Source organism: Centruroides vittatus, unplaced genomic scaffold, assembly GCF_030686945.1.
Source record: "Centruroides vittatus isolate TY-2023 unplaced genomic scaffold, ASM3068694v2 contig_2747, whole genome shotgun sequence".
NCBI classification, from domain to species: Eukaryota; Metazoa; Arthropoda; class Arachnida; order Scorpiones; family Buthidae; genus Centruroides; species Centruroides vittatus.
In genome coordinates this window covers 2,258,000-2,285,556 of record NW_027121750.1, presented here as the reverse complement: position 1 = coordinate 2,285,556, position 27,557 = coordinate 2,258,000, and the positions used below count along the sequence as shown (strand labels likewise).

Sequence of the window (27,557 nt, the reverse complement as noted above, 5' to 3'; positions counted from 1 at the left end):
TTCTCGACTCTCTTCCCCTTAAATTTACATATAATTAATGGACGGTCCCTAAAGAATGCCGCGTTTTGACTACATCCACTTTTTCATTTTCACAGTTCGTCGATTCCTCCTGAGTATACCTTCGATTATTTCTATTTTTAGAAGAGTTACGTGAGAAAATTCTTATATTTTAATAATTACATTTTAAATTTGAATGAATCCAATTTAAAATCGAAAGTATTGACAAAAATTAATGTAGTTCATTTACGGTTAACAGATTTAATCTAACTCAATCCATTTATTAATTATTCAAACTTTTTGTTAAGTTAGTCGATACAAACAACACCAAGCCATATTTCTTTTTTAGAATTTGAATTTTCATTAATAACATTTATTGTTATTTTCGTACAAGTTAGATTAATAAATTACGAATGTTTAACAAAAATGACTTTTTTACACGGTGAGAAAGTGTATTATGTATTCGGATCCCATCCATGGCCGATACCCTGTAACGCTTTCCGATCACACCAAAGTAGACAGTTCGATGGCTCCCGGAGTAGTCATCTCGTTGGACTCTCCGAAATGGCTCAGTTTGCTCTCGACCAGTTCTTCTAGAGCTCTGGTCTTCTCCCACTGCCACAGATACACGTTCTGGACCGAGGTGACACCGCAGAACACCACTCCCGATCCGATGATAATACTGGTGATAATGGCCGGTACTTCGTGAAAATGGATGAACGTGAACAGTATGACACCTACAGTTAAAAGAAATTCATTGTTATTTGGATCATATTTTCATCTTAATATATAATATTGTCAGAATATTTATGGCTGTAGAATCCGAGTTGGAATTCGATTCGGGTCCACCTAACTAAGTCAAGTGCTTGTAACACTCACCTGTGAAAAATATGGGGATGGAGAGGAAGAAGCCACTAATGGCCACAATTCTTGTCTGCGAACTTCTCTTCAGAAATTTATTGGTCCTGAAAATAACGTAAATGATATTAATCTTTGAATTAATTGTTATTTAAAACGCGATAAGTGCTGCTAAAAAATGTCATATTTCTCCAAAAATCTGTCAAATATTATTTGTATGTGTATATTATTAAAATTTTTATCTCCTTGTTCAAAGGAGATAAAAATTTTATGAAAGCTATTTAGGATTTATACGCTGTTTGGTTTAGTTATTATAAAACTAAATAATTGTTAAAATAAAATACTTCTAACTGAAAGTTTGAAGGTGGTGAGATAACAAAAGGATCTCGGTTAACCGTTAGAACTGACAGTTACTATTATCACAGCTGTAATTTCCGTAACGACCGTTAGCATTATGGGACAAACTAAGAACGAATTTGAAACATCAGAGATGTTTCAGATATAAAAAAAATGATTAAATTAGTATTAAAAACGTTTCAATAATAGAAAAACTCCAAATCACACCACATAAACAACACACAACAGAACACAATATAAGTTATACATAACACAAGACACATACAAAGTACACACAGAGATAATTCCTAAAATCCATATTTTGTATTTATAAAACGTACATTTTTGAAAGTTTACATTAACAGATGTTCACGTAACTTACGTCTGACCCCGATCACCGGAAACCGGATCCAGCTAAAAATTTAAAGAACGGGGTTAAGTTTGGGTGGATTAAGTAAGACGAGTGTCGATTAAAACTCACGTCCTACGTTCCACCACCCAACACAATACAAAATTTTCCCGAGGCCAGGAAACATTTCTTCTTTTTTCTTAAAAAAAAAAAAAACAGATTAACACCCATTTTTGTGGATTCTTCTATAAGTTCTTATCGTAAAAAGATTGGATCAGAAAAGTTCCTTTATGGTTATTTGTGGTGATTATAAATCAAGACACTAAAAAAGGAAATATATTATCACATTGCTGTAGGTTTACAATGGTTTTTTCACGGTATTGATGTTACAGGCTTCAACATTGGTACTCAGCATGGTATTTCTCATTAAGGCTGTAACAATGCCTAAATTTCATGATTAATGCCGGAAGATGAATCGGAAACGATCCTAATCGAAAACACGTTATTACCTTTTATCAATCCATGCAAAAGGTGGCATTTGATTAGAGGGGAAGAACATTAAAATGAACACATTCTTATTAATTATACTTGTATAATAATTCTGCGTATTAGTACAGTAAAATGAAGACGTACAGGAAACAAGACCATGTGTCACGTCATAAAGTTATTACGAGTCACTAGACGAGAAAATTCACTAGCATAAAATTACTTTAAACTTTAAATCACTCGTTGTCCTGTTCCATTCAAGTCTACATGCTGAATGGAACGAGAACAACGAATGTCGTTATTTTAGTTAAGGTTAACGAACAGGTTGTGATGAAATCGTATCGAATATAGTAATAAAATGTTCCGTATAAAAGATAAAATATTTTAATATTCACAAACGTTACTCCGAGTTTATATATTTAACGGCCTTCGGGGATAAAAATTAACATCTGTCATTAAATTCTTCAGTAGTGAAGAGAATAAGAGATTAACATTCCAATTGGCATCTTGCAATTTTTTTAATGGAAAATTAAACTATTTTTATTGAATGTTTTTAATTTCGTAATGGTTTCTCAAAGTTATTGAATTCTCGAATGGCTTACTTTTATAAAGAAAAGAGGTCACTGATCCCTTATCCAATTACGAATGACAAGGCCTTAATAAATGTTACATTCGTGTGAGAAAACTTCAAAGAACTTGTACTTCATCACGGTCTATTATCGAGATAAGGCAAATTTCTGAGTACATAAAAACAAGATACGTCCGAATTGTTGATAAAATTATTGCGAAAAAGTTAATTGGTAGTGAAAGTAAATCGTCAAGGTAAAAGTAAGCAAAACGAACCTTGACCTAATTCACACTGGATGGTTCTCTCGAAATTTTTAATTCTTTCAGATCGTTCTCGTTTAAGAGTGATGAAATTCAAATAAAACAAAAGATGCCGAACAAAAAAATAACACTGCTCATTGACCATGGCATTTATATTTCGTGAAACCGAAAATAAAAATAAGCCAATATCGATAAACACGAATAGAAATCAATATTTTGTGGCATGAAAATTGCTCCATTTTAGGAGTTAAGATGTGTATTAGGCCTATACAAAAACAATACAAAACTATTGTGATATTTTTTGGACTCTTCCAATCTAGAGTACTTTTTTAACTCTTTTCGCCCCGTGGGCACTAAGAAGGGGGTACTCTAGGGAGAGCATCATTGGCAACCTTTCACCGGTGTTGTGCCAAACTTATAGTGTTATTCCGGGTGCCGACATGATTCTACCAATTTTGTTATATACAGTACGTTATCAAAATTGGTCCAATTATAATGGACTTCAAAAATATATAATTTTGAAATTAAGTTGTTAATTGAATTATGTTTTTACATGTAAAGCGAATGCACTACACGTAGATGGTGACACGGGACGTAAACGCATGCACTGTAATATAAATATGCAAGCAACAGATTCGTTTTTTAATGTACTACGGCCTACACTAAACTATGGCTTCCATTTAAATGCGTAATTAATAAATAAAATATAATTTTTATTACATTTCTATTCAATCAGAGTGCCACTGAAAATCGTCCAGCGTGCCATAGATTTCCGACCCTTGCTGTAGGGTATTAACAGGGCCAGAAAAAAAAAGGCTTTCTTAGTCTTGGGTTCGGCCAGGCCCATGATGGGGCTGATAGATGGAACCTGGCATATCCCAGACACACCATCCACAGAAAAATACTTGTGGTTTTTCGACCCGTTTAGGTTCGTACCCGGTCTCCCAGATCGGTAGGTTAATGCCTTAATTGACTTGGCCATCCGTTTGGCATCTGATCTATATTTGCAATGCAGCCATTTCATGGTACAGTACATGTGTAATTATTAGTTTACCTATCGATCACTAGCTATCCAGGGCGCTTCATTAGGTTTTATATATTAATTACTATTGATAATGTATTAGGGAAAAATTAATCTAGATGAAAATTAACGAATGTGCTGTAAACAAAATAATTATCTAGAAAATCTTTCTTCTCTAATATAGAATATTATCTGGAAAAAATTACTAAACGATACAAAAATTGATTTTTGAATCGATTGGAATAATAATATACTTTTGCGTCTGTCAAATGGAATCGATGTGACAACAAATGATTCATCAAAATTAATAATGTAGTATTTCCTGCATTCATCAAAATAAATAATTCTACGTTATACTATGTATTCGGCGCTATTGTGCGGCCTTCATTGAAAGTAGAGGACAATGAGAATCTATCTGAATTCTGGAACCTTCTGGCAGCGAAGTGAGAAGTGATAAGGAAAATCCTTTATTCTCTTAACCTTCTTCATAATTTTTTGCGAAGGGTTGAAGGATAGACAACGAGTCCCTGTTAAAAAAGAACAGGATCCAACTAAGATTATCGAAGTAATAAAAGATTTGTAGAGTTTATTTTATATAATTTACTTCTTATACGGGAAGAATTGAAGACGTTTTTGACAATAAATTTCCATGAAATGTTTCAGTTTACGTACTAAATTGTCTTACTTTCCAGTGACTTAAGGTCTAAAAGACCAAATATAGTGTATCAATTAATAATACTACTATTTCATATTAGATTTGCTAGAATGATTAACGAAAATTTATATTGATTAATGTTCATTTTTTAAAAATTTAAACCCGATTCTAATCATTTTTTATATCGAGTAGCAACATATTTAAATTCAAAAGTAAAACAATCACTCGATTGCCCTCTGGTGATCAGGTCAAGATTAAATCGATCGTTATTTCGCTGGTACTAGAAACATTTCGTGTTGTTTAAATTACATATTAAGTGTAGAATTAAGCAGAAAAATTGCTTATAATACGACTTCTAGTGCTATTAGCTTTTTATCGAGTCTCTTTATTTCGATATAATCATTTAAATCGTTTTTCCAATTATTTAGAGACACGATAATTAAGTCCTTTCGAGAGCGTAAACCGGAAAAATGTGGATCTATCAAATGACACTAATCTTAATTACGATGATTTCTTCACATTAATGCATTTATCACATATAGATACAGTTGGAAGGCTATTGTACATGGGTTTGAAATAACCGTAACGATCCGTTCATGACGATTCCGTGCACTAATCAAGTGATACTTTAGATGGACGGAAGAAGTTTACTAGTGTTATCCCAGCTTTACGCTATTGTGAAAGAGTCGTTCATTAAAACACGATCCAATTCATAGGATTCTCATTCTTCCGGAATCACTCGAGCTTGCAAACGACACTAAAAGCAAAGATGGCGGTTACTGTAGGTCGTTGTCTGAATTTAAGCATGAGTAAATTGTTAAGCACGTAGGACCTAATAAATTTTCCGGAAAGCGCAACATATATGTGCTGTAATGGAAGTATATTACACACTTGATGAGTATAAATGTCCTAAAAATACTGAAGAAACGCATTAAATGATGAATAATAAATAAATTTACTTTTAAGATCTAAGTTTAAACCTCAATTACAGATTGATTTGATATTAACCTAATTGAAATCTTCAAAATGACATTTAAAGATAACCCAGCGGGAAATCGATATTAGAATTTGTAACGAAATATTCAATGGTGAGATTTTCAAAATTTATATATCAATTTTCAGGCTCCTAATGGCACCCTCGCGTATTTCTTATATAGGAATGTAATTAATTCATAGCATCTTTGAAATTTGTACAGAAACTAAGAAAAATTCGAAGGAAAACGAACAAATTTATGGTACAATTTTAAAATAATTTTTGTTTTCTATAATTGAAATTCCCCGCATATAGCACCTAATCTGCCTTTTTGAACGTCACCATTATATAAATCTATGAAAACGAAATTTACTAAGCATCTTTCATCTGACCATCTCCCTAAGTATGTCTCTAAAAATGAAAATGGTTCAACATAATTTAAATTCCGAGTATGGACTATTATTGACCATCAAATGCAATCTTGATAATACTCCTCTAGTACTGCAGTTTTGGCTACTAAGAGTATATATTATTTAATAATAGACACGTTCAGAGATAGATAAACATTTCTAAAAAGATCAAAATTTTTTAAACATTTTTTTTGAGACCAATGTTAGAAATGAATACTTGACGTCTCTGATCGATTAGATGCACAAAAAACTACTTGTTGAAGCACGGCACAAAAACACAGGTAAGTTATCTACGTACGAAAGTGTTCCTTTATTTTCTCTATTATCGTCAACAATAATCGTACAAAAGATTGCATCTAAAAAGTCACACGCAACTAACGAACGGCAGGTTGCCGACCTCTGGTCTAATCAATCAAAAAAGACATGTTGCCTTTAACAATATATTCTTAAGTTAAACGTTAAGTTTCTCACAAAGTTAATTGATTAATATTCCTGACTCATGTTACTCTTAGAAATTTATTATTGATAAAAACCACACGATTACTCATTAATATTGTAATCTGAGCTGAATTTCATTATAATGCGTGTTAGCTGAAGGATTAGTTCGTACGTTAAGTGTATACATTAATACAGCACATTGAATTATATGTTTTAAAATAGTTATTCGCAACTCACAGAAATATAGCATTATAGAATTGGATATGAGTTATGTTTCTTTACTTTTATAATAAAAGAATGGAATATTTGGCACAGTTATTCGTGTGCTTAATATATTGAATGGCTGTAACGCTGCATTCATAATTTCCGTGTGTTCTAATATAATTGAAATATAATTGTTGAAGAAAATAGATCGAGTCTAATCCAGAAAAGACGTGTGATGCCAAAAAAGTAAAATTCTCAACCAGGAAGCTAAACGGATACCTCTATAATTATGCTAAACATAGGTAGACATAAGTAGGTGTAACTACACACTTTAATACGATAGTAGCTACATTGTTTATATCCTGAACATTACAGTCACGTATACTTCAGATGTTATCACTTTAGTTACCATTTTAAACACTTTATAGTTATGTGACCGAATCTTTGGGTAAGTAAAGTTCTTTCGAACGTCTATACAAATTTCACATTCATGAGCGAACACATACGGAAATAAATCCTAAAAGTATTTTTACTGATTATTTAATACGTATAAATATTTAAAAACTTATTTGTAGATTCATATATAAATTGTAACGACCATTCAAATTGATCTAAATTTATATTATGGAGCGAATCGGCGTGTAACATCCAACGAAAATTATGTACTCTACTAACTCTAAAATCAAGTTGCAGCATTTTTTATGATACAGGGTTCAAGGTCATCCGCAGCTATTTTGGCGACAACAGGTTCTTAAAACGATTTTTGAAAAATAAGAGATATAAATAAATTCGATAAGAAGAAAAAAAATTATCTATAAACCCATCAAGAAAGATAGAGTAACATTTGATACATCTGCACTTTAAGTGTCTTCTAGTTTAACGCCTTTGGACATAATTCTTCGCGAATTTAGTGTGTATATATATATATATAGAAAAAAATCAAAGCTATATACGAGTGAAAGAAGCCATCTTCGTACTTTATCAAGCACTTTATACAACAGAGATTTACATAGATAGGCCCCGTGTACGACAGATAGATTAGAAGAGAACACGTTACATATAACTGGAACTAACGATCAGAATGCAACAAATCGAAATTCGAGTCACGCACGAATGCGCATTTGTTATTAATATATTACAACAAGAAGTAAGAGAAAATCACGCGTGACACGAATTACGATTGGAGTTTAGAATTACGGTCGATAGACGTATTCAGTTTACAATACACCAGTTTGTTTGTATATGACAATTGCGATAGGGTATGGGTATTTTTTTTTTTAATGGAAAATTTCGTTTAAAATTTAGAATAATGTTAACGGATCACACATTGAAAAGAAAAGCAGTTTTTCGGAAATGTCGCGTTTTTACGCGCAGATAATTAAATTAACTCGTAAATTTAATTATGTTCTTGTCCATTGTGACGAGTCGCAGTAACGTCTCTTAGGCGTCACCGACCGACGTTTATAATGAAAAAAAAATTAATTACTTTAACTTCAATTTACTTTTGTTTAATTGTTTCTCGTGGTCATTGTCTTCTTAATATTTTCGATCCGTCCTCATGCAAACGAATTAATTAAGAATTTTACTAACTTTTCTCTCGACATGTTGCGAGCGACGATAGAAGCGCCACGTTGCGTCGATTCGAAAGTTCGTGTCGTCTGTTCTTCAATTTATTCAATCGATCAATACTCGGGAAATAATTACTTTATTTTATATCCGAATTTAAAAAATACCGGTAAGATATATATACTTATAAACATTTTGATAAATAAATAAACGTGAAGAATTAACTTCTTTTCAGAATATTTCAAAACTTTTCAATGAAGGACGTTGTGAAATTAAGCCTAACTTCAAAAATGTCGTCTGTTTTCGGTAAGTCATAAAGATTATTTAAATTTACTCCATTCTTACTGTTTCTATGAGCCAATGGCGAGCATTTTATAATATTTCGAAAGATTTTCAATGCATTTATATGGGATGTAATTATCCATACACTGTACACATGCATAATAAAAATATGACTTCCGTCAGCACCAGTACTCTGCTAGGGCTCATTTCTACACAAACAAAATCAGAACGCTCTTCAATGAGGCATTTTACTCCAAAATTTTCAAGTTTGACCAAAAATTGACTCTATTAAATGTTCCTCATAACTCTTCAATAGGAGGACCTTCCTATTCTGTATATTTAGCAAACAGGTTTGATTTTGCACGAAACAACTGTACGAAATTCTGGGTGATCGTAATGTGCCTCTATTCAATGCATCTACAAATATATTTAGCTCCAAATCTGGTATGTGATATTGCAGGATATGCGGATGACATTTCCGTTAAAAATAAACCAGCAACGAGTTGCCGAACTTTCCCTGCAACATTTGGTGGCGCCATCTGTTATGATATTTTATTTTAAAAACGTTATATTTGTAATCAGGGCCGTGGAATCGTGTAAAAATCTACCGACTCCGACTCCAACCAGGGGCGGACTTGTTACCAAAATAGAACCGGAAATTCTGATGTCATCACGCGACCTCAGAATAAAAGATTCAATAAATAGAGTTCTAATAAAGATAGAAAGTAGAAACGTTTTTATTCCAAAGTTAAAAGACTCCTCTAAGTAATGGCACAGTCAATATATAAATATGTATTTAATAATTTTTACTTTTCCGGCTGTTATAATTATATAACAGAGAAAGCGTAGCGATGGGGCAAAAATTGACCCCTCCCAAATTTTTAAATTATTGGACTCGGGACACCTTGAAATGTCGAGATATGCAAAAGATTCGGTTTTTTCCTGTATGTATGAATGTTAAACTGTGTGTGGGGGGCACGACTTTGTTCACCCTGTTTAAAGCCTAATAACTTTTACGGTTTTTAAGTCGGAGTCGGATGGCTTAACACGGGGAGTTATTAAGCTTCAAAGTGGTTGAACTAAATCGTGCCCCCATACACGTTCTAACATCTCAGGCGAGAACATCTTAACGGGTTTTACTGTACTATTATAAAATGACAAAAAGCTTTATTTTTGAGGGTAGAGACGAATTTTATATATATATATATATATATAAAAAAAAAGATGTGAACGCTGATAACGAGTAAATTAGTCATTAAGTCCGACCACACTGGAGATATGACACACGATTCCTTGACTTCCATGTGTCCCATCATTAATGCCTTAATGCCCTTTATACACAAGCTACTGTGCCATATTTAGTTTCTTTAACTTTATCTTAAACGTTCTTATTTATTTATTTATTTTTTTGTTTTTGTTAAAAAAAAATTAAACAAATTAGACGTCAACACACACACGCACGAATTTCCCCCCTTTATTTGACATTTTTTAGGTTCAGGAGATCTCCAAACGTGTATATTTGCAAAAAACTTGGAGGGTGAAATTTAACACGATTCCAATACTTTTTCGTTTTGTATACATAACAAGTTGGGAAGTAAAAAGGAGTCGGAGTCGTCAAAAAATCCGCCAACTCCGACTCCGCAGCCCTGTTTTTAACTATTATAAAATAGAAAAAAGCTTAATTTTGAGGGTAGGGTGGGTTTTATAAAAAATTGTAAGTGCTAATAAAGTCGTCATTAAGTCCGACTTTACTGGAGATACACACGAACCCCCTTTATCTTCCCATCGACCTTTAATCACCAAAATTTAATACCATCCAACCCCCTAATAATCAAACCGCTCTGCAAAATTTCAGAAATTTTCGCCAAACTCACAGGAGTTATTAAGTTTCAAAGAGGGTGAAGAAAACTGTGTCCCAGATACACACACAAACACTAACAACCTGGTTATACATACAGAAAAAAATCCCGGAATTTCTTTTGCATTTCTCGACGTTTTAAGGTCCCCCGAATACAAAAATGTAAAAATCTTAGAGGTTATTTTTTTGACCGATCGCCATACTCTTCCTCTGTTATATATAACAGCCGGGAAAGTAAAAATTTAGTACAAAACTCGCCGCTAAAGGATTTTTGGCGCATGAAAAAAACTGTTTTATTTATGGAGTTACTTAAATTATGGTTTTCTGAGGAAAAATTGAATTTGCAAGCCTTGAAAGACCGTATCATATTAAATATGTGAGAAGCATCACACAAGATAAGTTACAGCCGGCCGTTGAACAGTGTCCATCGCCTTCAGGTTTTATTCAGAATGGGGACCACAGTGAACACTATCTAAAGTCTTATAAAAATAAAATATTTGTATAAGACTTTAGTGCAGCACCAAAAGTGTCGTGGGACGAGTTTGTAACTAATTTTTTTAAAAGTAAATGTCCATAACGTTCTGAGATATCGCCATACAAGATTTTAACGCATTTGGACTGCTAAATATCTCAAAACAGTGCTGGGTAGGGGTACTCTAATTACGATCACCTGATGTAGTAGTCTATATGTCAGCAGATAGTCTCGTGTTCATAACTACTGTATATACTGTAATTCTAATTACAGGATATGCAAATATATTTATATTTGAGTTAGTATCCATTTTGTTCGGATAAATTTTTTAATCTATTTTGTCTCACTTCAGATTTTTGTCATTCTTCAACATCACAACGTGCATTGAAACGTATACAAATAATTTTATAAGTATTAATATAATTTAATTGATGTGAATATTTGGTCTTATTATATAATTTTTACAGTTATAAGTATACAAAAACTGATAAAAGTAAGTTGAATTGCTAAATACAGTAGCTAACGGATTCAAAAGCATAGGCGTTAACCGAAATGCAGGTTAGGTATCTCATTGTTAGGTATCCTTATAATAATTAGACGGTTATAGAAGCATTAACATGATTCAATAGAGACGTATGAATGTATTTTGCTTGCAACCATAACAAGAATCACTCCAATAGATACAAATGGGAGAGAAGGCACATTCTTAATTAAACACTAGGGGACATTCATTAACGTTAAATGGATCTTGAAACTATCATCAGATTAAATGGAATTTTCCGCTTCGTATTTGTTTAGTATCTGTATATTAAAAATATATTATTCGTAATTGATGACGTCCTTAACATATCTATGCAAACTATATCAGATGCAAGCGATAAAACTCGTTAAAATGATTTTTAAAAAATACGCCTACAATCATGGATAGTTCAGTACAATTTGGGAGTATAGCTGTAATAGTGTTATGTAGTCCAAATTAGCCCATTCAAATAAATTTTTTGATATCCGATGTCTGGTTAGCTTACCGGAAAATATGCTTTTCTATAGTAAATTATTTGCAACGAATACAGATTCGCTGCTGTATTTTTAGATATACGATTTCTTTGAATTGGCATTATGGAAATTATGAGTGAAAACTTTCGTTGCATGTTACAGTGTCATTCAGTATTTTATTTGTGGAACAATAGAATAAAAGTGCTTTTTACGCACACCTGGAACGAGTCAAATAATAACGACTTTGAATTTCTAACCAGCTTACTAGCAGAAGTTACCGTTGGCATTTACAACAGCGAAGTGGTCAGATGATTCTCGCTCTGTTATTATTATAAAAATCCATTTGTTAATATTTTTAAACAGGGTCGTTTGAGTGTAGGATCAATAGAAACGAGATATAAACTTTAAACTAGCTACTCTGAAGTTAGTCAAATATTTTGGAATGAGTTCTGTGAATTCAGTTTTATCGAATTAGTAAAACGTTACTAGCTTTCTTATCATTCGACAAGTTTTACAAGATAGAGTGTGACTATAATACAGCTTCGTCCTTGGCCGGTAGAGCGTATCTGAGTACACACAAACCGTATTTTATTTCCGTGTTTTATCTGGCTTGTGGCCAATTGAAGATATTCTAGATTGGTGTGACCAACCTCTGACTGTAAAATCGCGTGTGACTGACTCTGCAGCAAATTTACGTGCAATTTTTCTAACCGAGCTTGTTGGTCTGACTGTTAAATCCGTGTCAGAAATTAAGTAGAAGTACATATTAAAAATTCGAATTGTTTTTTCTATAAAATCTAGTATATTAATTGCTATGTGGTTACATAATTTCGTATTTAATTCGCATCTTAAATGTTTATTTATTGGTTTTGGTTTAAATGAATTGTTCTCTTTTGTGACCCTAGATAATAACTAATATTATAATTTGCTGCAACCACGCTTATTATAATTTACTATTTATAAAAATTGTCAGTTCAGTTTCGTAAGAGAAAAAGTAGTGATAAGAATTCCTCGTGAATGCCAAGAAATAATGATACCTCCTTAGAGAGAAATACAATAATTTGTTCAAAATGATTATCTCTCTCGCATTTATTTTGGATCTCGTGATACTTTGATAAGGGAACTTGTTTTATCAGTTAAAACTGTGGGAAAAGTTACTAGGCTGAAAAACTCTACTGTAAAGTGTACAGTTCCGTTAGAATACAAATATTAATAGTAGTTCAATCTTCGATTTAGTGAACAATTCTTAATCTCTATTTACTATCCTGCAAATTCTCCTGGTTTATGGCCATTACCAAAAATATACAAAAAATAATCGATGTAGGTTCGATATAGGTAAAGCATAGTTTTGATTTTATTCTTTACTATAAAGGCGATTCCAAAGGGCAAAAATGCCACCCCCACAGTGACGTAAAAGAACCAAAATAAAAGAATAATAATAAGAAAAATTATAAAAAGTAAACAATAAACTATAATACATTTTTCAGGCAAGATTAGAAATTAATAATGCAGCAAGTCTCTGGATAAAATTTAAATTGTTATTTGTTCTTATGTAGCATAAAACACTAATTCGGAGATTTAATTTAATAGTTAATCGGATAAGAAGTGAAAGATACCGCGACAAGATCGACCCCGGTTCTGTTATCTGTTCTTTTCGATCATTTTCCAGTTCTTCCGACAATATTCTCTAAGAATACATTCTTCGGGTTATCTAGTTTTTCAACAATAGAAAGAATTAGAGTGAAGTTTTTTACTTACAAAAAATTGATATCGTTTCCGTCAACCACGTTCCACATCCTTTAATCTACTCTTCGTTTTATCTCTATTATCTATTGTAAAACCGGAATTTCCTCTCGCATCCGACCCCCGAGGCTCGGGACGAACAATCCCAAAATGTTCCAATCTGATCCCAACTAGGAAATGGGGGAAATTCGCGTGACGACGGTTACTAGGCAACAATTTCGACAAATTCGGACTTCCGCGGGTCTGTCCGAAATTCGTGGCGCGGAAGACCGTCTCTTCCTCGGTGGGGAGGAAAGAAAAAACGTCACGCGGCGAGATAATTAAAGGTTACCTTTCGTTGCCTCGAGGTATCTTCATTAACTTGATGGCGAAGAGAAACTGGATGCAGCAAACGAATAGACAACACAGATTGAGGCACAAAGTCAGAGTGCAGAGCGCCACCGACACCTGGTAGACGGCGAAATACTCTTTGGGATTGACCACTATCTTTTTCTCTCCGTTCTTTTTGAAGTCTTCGGGAGAGACGAGGGAAGAGGCCACCTTCTGTAGAAAGAAGAGGGCCAGGAAAGACATGAGCAGGGAGAGCAGGCACAGCAGGGCCAGCGAGGCCAGCATCTGGTAGATGCCCTTCTCCACCTGTTCTTCCACCAGCGACCTTCTGGAGACGGCGGCCAGGCTGGCCGGGCGAGTGATGGTCCTGGACACGTCCAACAGCGGTTTGGTGGAGTTACTGGACACGGTGACGTTGGCGGCCGCGTTGCCTCCGGGCGGGGGACTTCCGGTGCCCGTCGTCGACTTGGCCACGCTACCGTTCATGGTCCGGGCGGCCGGCGGGACCCTCGGCCGCCCGCATTCGACTCTCACAGCCCAGGAGTGGAGGGCCCCGGATGCTCTTCATACGGCCCGGTTCCCGCCGGGCCGCGTTCTCGGCTTCCGACTTCCCCGGCGATTTCTCTTCCTCCAGTCGACTGCGCCCTTCACGCGACGAACTCTCTGCAAACAGAAAAACAAACAATGTACAGTACACGTGCCAACGTTTCTACTTAACGCACCGACGCGGCGCTGCCGGAAACGAGCCACCCGTTTCGTCAAAAATCACCGGCGTGACGGACGACATTTCCGTTGCCCATTTTGACACCCGCTCGGCTTAACCACCCTCCGTGGCGCCCTTTAATTGCGCGATTTGGGACGACCGGAAGAGTGTTCTACTAAGAAAAGAAAATCGTATATTAACTCGGTCGTCAGTCGCTCCAAATGCGACAAGCCTTAACGAACTCTCGAAAATACGCACTTTCCGCGCTTTCGTTCCTCTCGTCCGAGTAGAACACCGAATCTGAGCGTCTCCCCTTACGTCATTTCCTGTCCAAGAAAGAATCCCGGAAGCTAAACACGGGTTCGTTTCGTTTCGGAAATAAAAAGAAGAAAGGACTTTTCTCAATTTTGACTTGCGCATAACCCAATATTCCAAAGTAAAGGGTGATTTTCTTGGATCAACTACAATATTCCAAATGGTTGAGAATGTCATACCAGAAATTCTTATGGCTGTATAAAAATATCTTAATTTTTGCAGTTAAATTCGGTTTGGGTTTCGCTTGTCTTACAATTCTTGCTAATCGACCTTATCGTGAAAATTAAGCCCACTTCGATTCACACGAGATCCCAATTCACTTCGTTCAAGCAGAGACGTCACCAGGAAATGCGGATCGCACTGGGTGACACCATTAAGAGGAAGTGACACAAAAATGACTCTATTAAATTTTTCCGCAGTGTTTCAGCAGAAATTTATTATTATTTTTATTTAAAAAAATCCCTTTAGTTACTTATCACAAAAATTTCTTTCGTAAGCTCAGCTTGTATGTATCAATATACATACGACGCTAAAACACTACTAATTTATTTTAGAATCCTTTTATTGTGTTCCAGTCAGAACTGTCATTACTACTAAATTACAATGGAAAAATACTAAAATATTTTACAATTTAAAATGCACTATTACGTATTACGAAAATAAAAATGAATGCAAATACACGTATGACATTGTAATTTTAATTTGCTAGCTGTTTGTGTTATTGTCATTACGTTTAGCAATATACGGGAATTACGGTTTACGAGTAACATTACTAAGGATTCTGTAGGGACTGAGTGAATCCCATGGGGGTTCACTCAGTTCATACAGATGATCCACGGAGTGATGCCACTGCGTACGGATGAAGGGATCTGCAGGGCATGAAGAAAAAGATCTGGGGGTTTTTCCTTGCACTCGGAGGGGATCCGTGGCTCCTATTCCTATATATTAATGTTATTTTTACTAACAAAAAATAAAATCTTTAAAATTTCTGTGAATTAATAAATAAAAGCAATCTCTATATATTTCATTTGTCCAAAAACAGGCAAAAAAAAAGAGACCCGCTCTGCCCCGGCCCTATACAAAGCTTTCGATGGCCCTACTTATCTGTAGGCTTATATATACATATATTTATATATATACTATCAATAAGTAATCGTATGAGGAAAATGAAGCGGACAGAATTTTGTTTTTACGCCTGAATACATTACGATCAAACTATTTTTATTTACGGAAAATATCAGCTGTCCAAACGGAAATACGGAGCGCCACGACACGACAGTAATGAGTGAAGTATTTATATAAAACTATTTTCGAAAGATTAAACCTCGAGCGAAGTTTATAGTTTTATTTAAATTATTACACGTATAAGATTCTCCTTGTAAATAGGATAAAAAAAAAGAATCTAATCTAATTTTGTAAAATCTGGCATTATTTTTGGTATCTTTTACAAGTTTTCGTTGTCCATTGAAAGAGCAAAAATAGAAATTATTAGTCGATTAATTCTGTAGTAATATTCTTAAGTTTCGCAATTTGATGCAATATTCATGAGAACTAACGGATCAATTCTTAGTTTGCCTTTTTCGTGTGTTTTGTCGCGTGTGCACGACAATTCAAATGTAGTGTAATTAGGTCTGGAGCCGTGTTATACGCTGTTGACGCCATGTTTTGAAAGGGTCCATTTATTACAAGAACTATAATATATATCCGCAAATGCGAACGTATGTAAAATTCATTCGCCATCAAACTCAAAGGACACGAATTCGACTTACATAATATATATATATTGTAAATTATTAATCTAACACGCATTAAAAGACGGATTTGTACGTTATAGTACGTACAAATATATAACGATCCATTTTAATGGTAGTTTCTAAAATAATTTTCTAGCGGATTCGTGCATCATTTAATAGCTTTAATATAGGATCTTCTTATATTAAATTGGTTCTAATTAAATTTTTATAGCTTATTTAATTAGCTACACCAGTATAAGTTGAGGTTTCGTGTAAAATTAAATGTAATATATTCTCTTCGGTTTTTCATGAAAATCATGCTTAATACATGCGCAATCGCAGAAAATTTTACAGGGGCAGAAAGATTGGAGACAGATAAGTACATCAATCAATTTTTGTTAAATTATTTAATTTTAGAGGTTTTCACTACTAGATTATAGAATACAATACTGTATCAAACCCTCCCATGGTCGAGGGTGTGAGGTTACATATCTCAATCACTTCTACGACAGTGGCGCGTTATAGCTTCATGGGGCCCCGGAAATTTTGAATTAGGGGCCCCATGTACAGTGTTCAAACAGTTTTCTTCGGGGAAATTTTTAGGGAATCCACCTGTCTCCTCTTTCGTTTTTTTAACGTGCCAATGAAACTCTGCACTTGTGCCACACCGTCAATCTAGGATCCCAGATATGGCCCAAAATTAAATTTCGATACTCTTACTACAATAATGAGTTTATGAAAGATTGGTTTGGGGTCCGCTGATGGTGAGGGACCCAGTCAATTGCCCCTTTTGTACGGATAACGCGCCACTTTTCTACGATTTTAATTTGTGGAATTTTTTACTCAATTCCAGGGAGGGACAAGTACACCGTTTGTTCCCCTTTGCGGATGTCGGTGCTCCACTTTATACAGCGAAGCAAATTCGAGTTTTCAGATTTTCCGAAATAATTTCTATGAAACCAATCCGAAAGTTCGACTTTTTTTCATCTCGGAAACCACTCTAATTGGAAGCTTTTAATAAGAATTCTATTAACTGAAGCAAAACAAAATCGTCTACAATTTATTAATAATTCATAACCTAGAATCCTGACTCATAAAAAAATAAACTCTTATTAATTACATAATAAATACGAATTTTTCACGGTTGAAAAAAACATTATTAATGTTCTAGGAGTAGCGTATCTCCCGACAGAAAGGAAATGATTCATTTACAGCATTAGCTATAACATTTGCGATTTTTAAACGCTCGCTAACAGATAACTGCTTACATCCACGCAAATATCGAAATTTTTAGATCTATATTTTACTATCAATCAATGATAATTAATTTACTCGTGAAGACGAATGACAAACGTTTTAAATATTACTCTTAAGCGACGTGAAACCAACCTATTTTTAATGATTAACTCACTGATTACGTTAATCGGTTTGAGCTAGAAATTTGTGAGTAATGGAAAAATCTCCCAACTATTTAATTTCGTAAGCAGCATTTTAAATAGTTTTAATGAAAACAATTATTTCTTTTATTGTGTCTGGAATGCCGCTGCGGAAACTATCTTTTGTGTTAAGTTTTACATGTCAAGGAATAAATGAATTCAAAATGTTTTATAGGCATGTTACTCTATACAATATACTGTGTTATTGTTATGGTGATTCTAGTCTAGCTTCTAACGACTAGAAACAGTAGTTAGATGTGGAAAAATGGTTTTTAACTAGACACCTGGCTCCAAACAAGATAATTAGATGATATTTTCTATACCTCAAACTAGTGGTGCCCAAACTACGGCCCCTGTACGCGACACATAACTTATAAATAATACAAATGCTCCTACTTTTAGTACATATGGAATATACAAAATATTTATGGCCCGCTTACCCACGACTTAAACGCAATTTAGCCCATCAATCGAAGAATGTGGGCACTACTGCAATATATATTGTAGATGCATCCCTCTAATAGTATACAGGAACTTAGCTAGAATTTAGATTATATAATTAGAAACAAAGTTTTTTTAATCATTAATAATAAAATATTTTGTGATTTTTAAACGAAACGAAAATAACTTATCGATAAAATAAGTTTTTCATTCAATCCATCATACATTAAAATAAACAGAATTTTCTATTAGTAACAGTAAAATTTTTCATTATAAACTAACATTACAGCAGTTGAACTATCTCTCCCCCTTCATTATGCACTTTAATTTATGGTTACCGACGTGTAATTCTAGTGCTGTTACTATTGACGGTGGACTGTTGACGAAAAGGTACAACACAAACAAGTTTTAGTTACGTATTAAATATTTCATAAAATTATATATAGGACTTGTGTATGGTTTTATATAAATTATATTTAAATATATATATATATATATAGAGAGAGAGGAGAGAGAGATACGTTTTAATTCGTAAATGTCATACGAATAAAAGTATATATAAAAAAAAAATATCTGTCCGTCCTTTTCATGGAGGAATTCTACCGACACACCCACATTGATTTTTTTTTTTCTAAAATAAGAACATTGTAAAGTTTAGAATTAAAATGTTCTAAATTTCTCTGGCAACGTAGTACATTTTATTTTAAATAAGAAATTAATTGTTTAACAAAATTTTAATTATGTTTTAATATATATATGTATTATTTTCACTTTCATTAAATCTTGATTAAATATTCTAATGGAAAAAATTATCATGTTTACGACTATATATTTTCGGTAATATTTAAGCTATTTGAGATTTTACTTTCGTGGGTGTTATATAACAGAAGAAAGGTATGGCAATCGGTCCAAATGACCTCCAAGATTTTTACATTTTTGGACTCGGTGGTCCTTGAAACGTCGGGAAATGCAAAAAGTTGGGTTTTTTCCTGTATACGTGAATGCTTGAGGTGAGCACGACTTTTTATGCACTTTAAAGCTTAATGACTCCTATGCCTTTTGTCGAAAATTTCTGAAATTTTGCAGGGCAGTTTGTGTATCAGGGGAAAATGTTTCCAGAAATTTTCAGGAAACTCGAAAAATTGGTTCGGGAGATATGACTCCACTCCCTTAATACCACCCGAACCAATCCGAAGACTTAATGTTAGCAATTATTTGGTATGAAAACGGATGAAATCAAATAAAGAATGCCGGGAAAGTCAAGTTTAAGAAACCGAAGAGTAACTCCCTTGCTAGATTTTAATTAAAAGGATGTTTTATATTTGTATTATTATTATATCCTACTAAAATTACACACAGTATGACTCTGCCATATGTATAATAATTTGCGTAAATGAAACAAAGACCTGATGTCACACGGACACGACGTGTTACAAGTGAAAATTCCGGACAACAGTGCTGCTAGTAGACTATCTCCACAATACCCGGTTCAAGAGTAGTAAATATGGGGTCTGCATGTATAATATATACTATATTTGTAGTAAAAATTTAAACTTTTAGAGGTTCCTCGTCATTTCATAACGTATCTGCAAATACCCGGCAATTACTCAATATCCGCACTTTTCCCTGCAGGAGTTAAGTTATCTAGAATTAGAGAAATTCTCCTCTATTTAGCAGCATTCAGGACAATGATATAGATCCTAGTGTTTGGTGCAATGAGTCACAGTAACGTTTCCAAGAACTACGTGCGAGACTTCATAATTTTTCAAAGTGGCGGGGATTTAAGGCACAAGAATTTTTATTTTATGTATTTTTTTTAATTATTTTTATTTCCAATAGAGTAAACCTGAAACGGCGTGTGGAGAGTCCTACTATACATAAATATGTCATCTAAAAATGATTGAACGTGCGTATTATTCATGCAATCCAATGAAAATAGCGTGTTTAGGAAATTAAAAATGTTTATAGAAAAAAAAAACGGTTTCCTGAGCAGTGTTTAAGATTTTCTAAAATATCGTACAGAAATTTTTTTCTTATTATTTTTTTTAATCGAAACCAGAACCCATTTATGAATGTGCGATATTATTATTAATTCTGTATCCAATATTTCAAATTACTGTTCACACAGTTAAAATTAGTAGATGATCGCCTGGATCTACAAGGACTTCGAATATGATCCGGATCTTCGCGATTTTTTGTGATAATTCCTATAATCGAGAGGACCCATAAATAAGTTGAATTCAGCATGATTCGTTGGTTCCTCTCGTAACAAAACCTAATCGTTGATAAAGGCAGGACATAGTTCAGCTCGTTTAATACTAATTTATCTACAGATAAATTATTTGGACCTATTACTTTGTAGATAAATTACTCTATTATCAATACACATTCCTATCTTCTAGGGTGTAGACTGATTGTAACGGAAATTGCTATCAATAAATGTATCTTTCTGTTAAGGGAGTGCTCTTCAAAAATTTTTATTGGGAATCGTAGCTTTCTCTGTCTTATATATATATATATATATATTTAGCCTGTTAAATCAGACAAAAATTACAGTCTGAATCCCTATTCAATTACTATTCTGCAAACTTATTTGTTATCTAATAGGGAATTAGAAATCCATTGTTTTAAAATTAGATTGAATACAGTTATTAAAGTTTTCTTATTCGTTTCTCAGCTTTCTAGAAAGTAATTTTTCCATAGAAAGTTATGAACTCGAATGGGTTTCGTTTGTTCCTTCCACACCTATACATTTTACAATGACAGTTAAAACGGGATTGTGTTCTCTACACATAAACTTCGCGTAATAGAATGCCAGGATTGTAATTACGTTTATGGGGATACTCCTCGTATTTTTACGGAGATTAATAAGTTATCAGGAAATTAAGCAGGAGTTTTAATGTTTTGAAATTTAAATATTCGTAAAAATCCTATTTGTAGTGTTTTATAATTGAAGTTACTCTGCCACTCCGTATTTTGTAGTCGAAATAAACGCTTGTGTAGATACCCTATCGTATAACTGAAGGTAAATTGTATTGTGTCTAGCCTAGACTAAACAATAAGATTTAACAATCGAGTGACAAAGTCTGTTTACTCTTCCGTTTCGAACGAAATGAAGAAAGAATTCTATACTAGACCCACGTTAGGTTTTGATATTTTTCGATTAACTCGTGTAAAATATTTAATCCCAAAATTTAAAAAATCCAATCAAATTTTAGGACCATTCCTTGTAAGTTGGAAGCTTAAAATTATTTTTGATAATCAGGGCCAACTGTATATTTGTTTTATTTTTAAATAATTTATTCAATAGGTAAATCTGATTAAAGATTTAAAGTTTTACTATTAATTAACCGTTGAAATGCTTCAAGTAATGGCGGCTACCAACTTTATAAACTTTTATATCTTAAGTCTAAAGAAAATTCACAAGTAACATTAAATGTCTTCAAAATTCGTCTGTCGTAACACATCAAGAACTGTCTTTCATGGCGGAGTCGACCTTTTTATGAGGCTGTTGTGTTCCTGGCGTGTTACGATAGACGGATTGTGAATGCACTTAATGTTACTTCTAAAATTTTTTCATGCTTTTATGTTATGTTATTGTCGTCCTGGACTTTTAATTAATTAAATTGGTATATATTTAAAGGATAAACTGTTAGTTAAAAATGTGTTCGTTCCCAATAATGATACTTTTTGGAGAAAACAAAGACCTTAATTCTTCTCGTGTTCATTTTATGAATCGTTCTTCGAATTCTAAGCAAAAATAAAATGCATAAATCGAAAGGATCGTAGGCGTTAATTGCCAACCACTTGAATTTTTAAATTACTCTTTACAATTTTATTACCTTCACTTCTTCGCCTATGTATTTTAAGAACACTAACACCCCTTAAGGTGATGATATTTTATTTGCTGTAGTCAGAAAGTTTGATTTTTAAAACTCTACAGTAGTGTTTATGACTATACAACAAAGATTTCTGTTTATAATAATAAATAGAATAATAAATAAAAATTATAGACAGTATATATTGATATTTTGCTTGATTTTCAGAAAAGATTTGTACAAAATAATTTTTTTTTAACCGAAAAATATTCTCCATAAGTGACGGTAGTAATTATTTTTCGCTTATATATACTTCAGTTTTAACAATAATTATTACGTGTTACGGAGATAAGACCTTTGAACTCCAGTACGTTCTGTTGTATTTTATCATCCCTGAATGAAGCCGCGTTCAGACAGGCACACGTACAGTACGTAACGTAGGCGTAATGTGACGTCATTATATGCTAGGAAGCCATTTCAGGGGCAACAACGTCGTTACGTTGGAATCGGTCTCGAGACGTGACGGAAGGAATCTTACGTTCGGCCAATCAAAATTGCGATATACAAACAGAATTAACGTAATTGGTTAAGAATTATAGGCCTCAGCCACGAGGAATTTAAGTGTCTGGAAGATCAGATTTTTCAGAAATACCACAATGAATTGCCAATTTTTAATCTCTATTTAAAGTCAATTAACCTTATTAATATGTCAAGTGGAAGTTTAAAACGTTGGAGGGACTTTCTCGCTGCCTAATAACGGGGCCCTTTTGCAAAAAATTCTTAAAATTACAAGAAAAAGTTACCGCGAAGCTTGTTTCGGATCCATAGCATCTGGGGGGATAGAACGAGTTAATAAAATTGCACGCAACACGAGGAAATATTTTTATAAAATTGATTTTAGCGGAAATATTATTCGGGTGAATCGACCAAATAAAATTACGCAATGAAACGAACTGCGGTAACGGACACGAAAGTTACGTTTACGTTTTATATAAACATCCTTAAATCGTGCTACCTTAAATGTCGTTACGTATTTCAAATTTCCGTTTCACGTACCGGATTCGTCGAGCTTCGTTTCGTGATGCTTCGCGATTGGCTAACGTATTCCGCGTGCTGGACGAATTCGCAAATCCTAATCAGTTGCCCCTACATCTACAAAACTAGATTAATTAATTAACCCCATTAGCAAATTACAGAATATACCGCGATTTCGTCTGTTACGGTCAGATCAAGGTGGGCGAAGACAGAAACGATCCCCCAATTGCTAATGAGAATTTATGCGATTCTGTACTGAATTCGAACCCGGATCCTCGCGGTCAGCATCGAAAAAATTAATTAACTGTTTTACTTACGCAGGAATATAATGATAATAATAATAATTTGCATTTTTTTTCGTGTGGAAATTAGAGATAAGCAATAAGCTAATAAATAAATAACAAAATAAAACTTCACTTAGTTCTAAAAATAGTAATATACTGAATGATTTTTTAATTGTGAATCACGTGTCATCTACTACAAGTGAAACATCAACACAGTTAAACAGAAAGTCGCGTATAAATATTCTATTCTTAATTAGTTATTCCGGTAAACGGAATACTTTTGTTCGCGCCGAGAATAATTATACGATTTCTCCCAACGTACCCCATTGGTCCACTGTTTCCACTCGACTACGCATGCGTCGATTCGATTTAATTTTCGTCCCAATGCTAGTGCTATTACGCTCGTATAGTCCAGCGAAACTTCCAACGAGGGCCGGACGAAAACACGAAACTAACACAGGCTGACGTAAATCACCCCGTCTCCATTTATTCTACACCAGTCGTATATATTTACCCGTTTCCGGTCCTCCTATCGTATTTATCGTTATTTAATCCGTCGGATTGCGTCACGCCAATCGCGCGAAAACGTAGAATAAGTTTTACCGGAACCGACGTTTCGTCGGATTTTATTAACTTTTTTTTCGTGGTCAGCAACGTAGAAAACAAAACAAAACAAAACAAAAAAACCACACAGTTTGTAAGGGACGGGTTTCTCAGAAAGCCGCTCCAACCGAAGTTACGAGCGCTACGATTAGTGCAAATGTTATTACGTATCTGCACGAGCTCTTTGGCTCAAATTCTTGAACGTTTTCGAATTTGGAATTGTTAATGGAGCCGGGCCGCGTGTTTCTCTCTCTCTCTCTCTTTTTTTTTTTTTTTTCTCTTTTTTTTTTTTTTATTTTTGTTTTAGCCTTCGGTATAGAAAGTTAAAAACCCCATTTAGACGTAAGACGCGGCTTTCTGGAGGACGACAATAAATTAATTCTTAATTATTCGGTATTCGAAGTTAACGTTCCGAATTTTTTTTTGGCAGTGCATAATAATTAACGAGCGAATCCTGCACGAAAATCCTCCTTTGGATAAAGGTTCCAACACGGGATTTTCATTGTCTTTCACGCAAACGTTTCGTCACACAGAAAAAAATGAAGGTAAATCTGCGAGTAAAACAGCTTTTAATTGGTGGATCCAAACGAATATAGAATTATTCGGCAAACGAAAGGCGTCCGTTTTACCTCAGTTTAAACATTTGTCTTATTTGCCTACGTCACACACTCACACACGATAGTACCGGTCCGTTTACAACCGTACGAACGGTCGGAATTTTTTAAAAACTGCATTTGGCATCTAGGCCCTTTCTGGCCACGTTTTAGATGTTACTTCTCCTGTCTTCGGTTCGAGGTCGAGGTTCTTCCAGCCGTTGAAGGCAAGTTAGAAGACAAAAAAATAAAAATAAAAAAACAGAGCCAGTCGGGCAGTTTGAAAAGCGTTTGTTAACAATGCCTGGTGTCACCAAAAGCGTCGAGCGCGCGTTCGGGGAAATTCCTGGTCCCACTCGAATTTGCTCGGCGCAACACGTACGCGAACGCGAAGGAAAACGTCGGCAGGGGTCGACGGGTGGGATGATACTCCTTCCGACACCGAAAACGACCGTTAGTCGGAGGTAGCGCGCTACTTACCTGCGATAGGGAACGCAGAACACGCAGTAGAAGGCAGCAAGGGGGTGCTCAACGACAGAACTAAACGGTGACTACAACGAAGGGAAGAGCGATTCGTCCGTCCTCCACCTTCCGATTTTTTCCCATTTCTCTCTTTAACGGACGTCCCATTAACGGCGGTGAGGTTCGACCGGCGCGCCACCAACCGGGTCTTCCCGACCGAGGTCACCTACCGAGTTACCTACCTATCGACGCGCGCGAATCGCGGCCGGCGTACCTATCCTTTATCCGTCTGCCTCGAGGGACGAACCGTCGACTCTGCGCTTTACGCGCCGCTCCCCTGACCGAAAACAATACGAGACCTCGCTTCTGACATCCCCCAAAATCTAGCCGCGTGCCGACTGACTTGGCGGCGCGCCGAAATTTAAGAGTACTTTTCCCGGCGCGTGTCACTTAGTCGATTCTATAAGCGATCTCCTGGAACCTCGTTTTTTCGGGCCAAGCTGGCGCAGAGTGTCGGTCGTCGCGCGCGATCTTTAAAAAAGTGGCGCCGATTAAACGGCCAACGGCAGAAAACGACCTTGAGAGCTGGGTCGATCGGCGGACGAACTCGCGCGGGAACGAAAGGGAAAGTTCTCGTCGTCCTCTTTTTCTTTAAAAAAAATCCTGCGCGTTTGTCGCCGGTCTCGGGCCGTTTCGGGCTCGGCGTCAGTAGCGTTCGTCGGCGGCGGGCCGGCGAGGATCGCGCGCGCGTCGCGGCCGTTCGTCCCCCGCGGTCGTCCCGAGTCGGTCGGCGGCCGGACGTTCACCTTGTTCCGCCGCCGACCCGAGATTCCGGAGGAAGCGGCCGACGGCTCGAGAGAACGCCGAAATCGGGCCTAATCGCCCGTCCGCAGTCGGTAGGCCCGATGCCGGGCCGGGAGAGCGGACGGGCGATCGGGCTCCGGCGCGGAAGGAGGGCGCGCGCCACGCCGCGCCGGATGTGGGAGTCGCGGCCCGCCACTCACCTTCCAGGCCGTTTCCGGCGGCCCTCGATCTTTCCGCCCGACGCGCTGCTCCTTTCCTCTTCGGACTCTTGACGTGCCAGCGCAACGACGATTTTGGGCCGGCCGCCCGACGAGCATGCGCTACGCTGGCTTTCCGTCCGGTCGCTGGCCGAAAGCGCTACGCCGATCGGCGCCGGCGCTGGTTCCTTCGGCGTCGTCCCCGGCGCCTCCCGCGCTTCGCGGCCCTAAGTCCTCCTACGCGCCGACTCGAGTGAAACTGGCGACGCATTATATTTTTCTAAATAAATTTTTTAAGACAGCGAAAGGAATGAGTTCGATAACGGAAAAGAGGTAGACGAGAGCGCGCGGCATTTAATGTCCCGAATAATTCGTTTTTCGCGTGACGAAAGACGAAACGGATCGTTTTAATCATAAACTGCATTTCGGTTACGCAACGAATTTGGCATAGAAAACCAATTAATTCGTATTTCCGACGGCAGAGGGCGTGTCGTCGTTTCGGTTACTCTCGATTTCTGAGGATCGCGTTTCGCTTTTAGATTTATTTGACGAGCGACCCCTAAATAACCGGACCTGCCAACCCATGGCTGACGCAATCGCGAGAAATCTCGAAATAGGTGAGGAAGTGCGAGACGACCCTTTAAGTGTGTCAACATCTTGGCATTGAAATACTTAATTTGTTTTTTTTTTTTTTTTTTTGTTTCTATAAACGCATAAACTTCTCTATAATTTACTATTTCAGGTCTTTCCGTTGCCGTTTTTCAAATCGCAGTTTAATTTTCGTGGTTTCAATTACGTAAAAATAATATGTGTTTTTGGGTGTTTGAAGACAGTAACAAATTGTGATAATTATCTGTTTTACCCGCGAAATCTCAAAAAATACGCGGTTCCAATAAAATACAGTATTTACGACATTTAAGACAATAGAAATCAATTATTCGGATTTGTTATTTTCTTCTATTGTTTAATTATTGTGTCTTATAACAGTTATTAAGAAACGTAATTGTGCCTCCACGCTCTCTTTTTGCCGCCATTCCTCCATATATTCGATTTGAAATTTATTTTCTGGATAAAAAACAAGATTAATTATAAGTATGAAAGGTTCGTGATTTTCATATTTAAAACGTATTGTTTTTTATTTATTAAATCAAATAAGCCTACTTTGTACGAACTCGTCGGTGGCTTTCGTGAAATCTGGATTGTTTCGTTGATCATTACATCATTTCTAAGGGCTTGTGGCTACTCAATCCAGGACTTAACTTCGCCATATTTTTTTTTTTTTTTTTTTTTGAAATACCTAAAGGATACAGTTTATTCGAGTAATTTCTGCAATT

At 35.5% G+C, this 27,557-nt stretch overlaps 1 protein-coding gene and 1 long non-coding RNA gene across 3 annotated transcripts; both read right to left on the bottom strand.

The window, feature by feature from the left end:
- Window positions 1-334: 334 nt before the first annotated feature.
- LOC136972014 (uncharacterized) lies at window positions 335-26,368 on the bottom strand. Of its 2 annotated transcripts, none has more exons than XM_067266563.1 (4): window positions 26,227-26,368; window positions 13,801-14,462; window positions 877-962; window positions 335-734 (listed from the first exon to the last, which is right to left on the bottom strand). In XM_067266563.1, the coding sequence occupies exons 2-4, from the start codon at window positions 14,283-14,285 to the stop codon at window positions 502-504; spliced, it is 804 nt and encodes a 267-aa protein (XP_067122664.1). In that variant the 5' UTR covers window positions 14,286-14,462; window positions 26,227-26,368; the 3' UTR covers window positions 335-501. The 2 variants fall into 2 exon arrangements, with proteins under 2 accessions (XP_067122664.1, XP_067122665.1); XM_067266564.1 differs by lacking the exon at window positions 26,227-26,368 and adding an exon at window positions 25,241-25,489.
- On the bottom strand, window positions 12,530-13,789 carry LOC136972015 (uncharacterized). The gene is made up of 2 exons (XR_010880268.1): window positions 13,485-13,789; window positions 12,530-13,411 (listed from the first exon to the last, which is right to left on the bottom strand). It is a non-coding gene; the product is annotated as an uncharacterized lncRNA (long non-coding RNA).
- Window positions 26,369-27,557: the final 1,189 nt, after the last annotated feature.